The sequence below is a fragment of the Colobus angolensis genome, unplaced genomic scaffold (genome assembly GCF_000951035.1).
Source record: "Colobus angolensis palliatus isolate OR3802 unplaced genomic scaffold, Cang.pa_1.0 Scaffold4, whole genome shotgun sequence".
Classification (NCBI taxonomy): domain Eukaryota; kingdom Metazoa; phylum Chordata; class Mammalia; order Primates; family Cercopithecidae; genus Colobus; species Colobus angolensis.
The window spans coordinates 2249334-2250844 of NW_012117376.1; the positions used below are offsets into that span (position 1 = coordinate 2249334).

General features: G+C 40.0%; 1 protein-coding gene across 1 annotated transcript in view; it reads right to left on the reverse strand.

Moving 5' to 3' along the window:
• Positions 1–1511, reverse strand: part of UTP11L (UTP11-like, U3 small nucleolar ribonucleoprotein (yeast)) — a 13189-nt gene that overhangs the window by 8298 nt on the left and 3380 nt on the right. Inside the window, exons 2-3 of the mRNA XM_011955647.1 lie at positions 572–633; positions 373–394 (exon numbers count right to left, since the gene is read on the reverse strand). Coding sequence (XP_011811037.1) covers positions 373–394; positions 572–633 — 84 coding nt within the window. The remainder of the gene's footprint in view (positions 1–372; positions 395–571; positions 634–1511) is intronic.

Below are 1511 nucleotides of genomic sequence, written 5' to 3' on the forward strand. Positions count from 1 at the left end.
AAAAAAAAAAAAAAAAAAAAAGAGGGACCTCAGCTGATATGTAGGGCTAACAAATAATTAAGAAGTATTTTGCAAATAAAGTGCTAATAGAGAAGAAGAATGGGGATAATTGTTTTATAAAATGCTTTCAGAGTTCATTATCACCCACGCTTGGTCTCATGAATCCATCTTTCACATCTCTTCATTCCACACCACACACATGGTATGTAAGAGACTCAACAAATGGAATTTCAGATTATATCTTGTACTTCAAGAAAACAAAGAGAAAAAAGATTCGGCTTTGGGCTCAAACACCAAGGCAGAGCCAAATCAAAGCCACTATGAGAAAATGATCTGGAACAACATAATACAAATAATTCACAATGCAACTACAGTTAAATAAATAATGATCTGCCTAAACAAAGAGAGAAATTTAGGGTCACAGAAAAAATTATCTGACAGGCTGCCAGAGCTTTGGCCATTCTATCAATGGCAGGAAATTATCCCCTGTTGGACACTCAGGCAATTCAGCTGCAGTGCAAGGAGGTTGTAAGCTTCTTGGCAGTGCCTCTACCAGAAAGACTGAACTCACTCTGCACGAAGTTTGTAATCTTTCTTTTTCTCCAGCAAGCCCAGATGTTTTCGAAAGCCAGGCTAGAAGACAAAAGAAAAAACAACATTGCTTAGTTTCCTCCATGAACACATATCCAAATCAACATGACAGCTAACAGGCACAGGAGTCTCTGAAGCACTCAGTAAATCCAGTCCTTGGAGCTAACCCATGACCCTGTCCCCTCCCCTCCCCACAACTGGGCTCTGCCCAAGGATGAGAGGGACCCTGCCAGCACCAGACAGGTCACAAGCACTGCTGTAGTAGGTTTCTTGGCCTATTAAGGACAGAGAGAGGCAACAATGACTCGGCACTAAGCAAGCAGTTGCCAGTTGTACTAAAATTACTACCAACTTAATCCAAGGGTTTATAAAATACTACAAAGGGAAAACATAGTAACAGGGAGGCAACTGTGGTAAGGGAGCTAAATTTAGAGTCTGGAGATGTGGGTTCAAATCCAAGTTTTACCTCTGAATAATCTGTGACCTTGGGCATGTCACTTAACTTCTCTGAACGGCTATTTCCTGACTGTAACATGAAAACAGTACCTGCTTCTCTGTGTTATCCTGAGGATTCAAGGAGCTCGTGTAAGTGGTAATGCCTGCACATGGCTTGACACATAGCAGCTGTCCAGCATGAGTTTACTATTATTATACTTGTGGTACTAGGTATGAGAAAAAAGTATGACAGAAAGTACTTTCTCTGATGTAGACTTGGAGAGCACGGAAGGTATAAGCATTAAATCTTGGTATGATCTTTCTACATACTACCATTTGTTGAGCACTTAGTATATGTCAGGGTCTTGCAATGTGCTATGCTCGTTACACAATTTCATTTAATCCCCACAACAACCTTGTAAAGAAGGTGAAACAGGCACTATTGCTACCCCAGTTTTCCTTTTTTTTTTTTTTTTTTTTTTTTT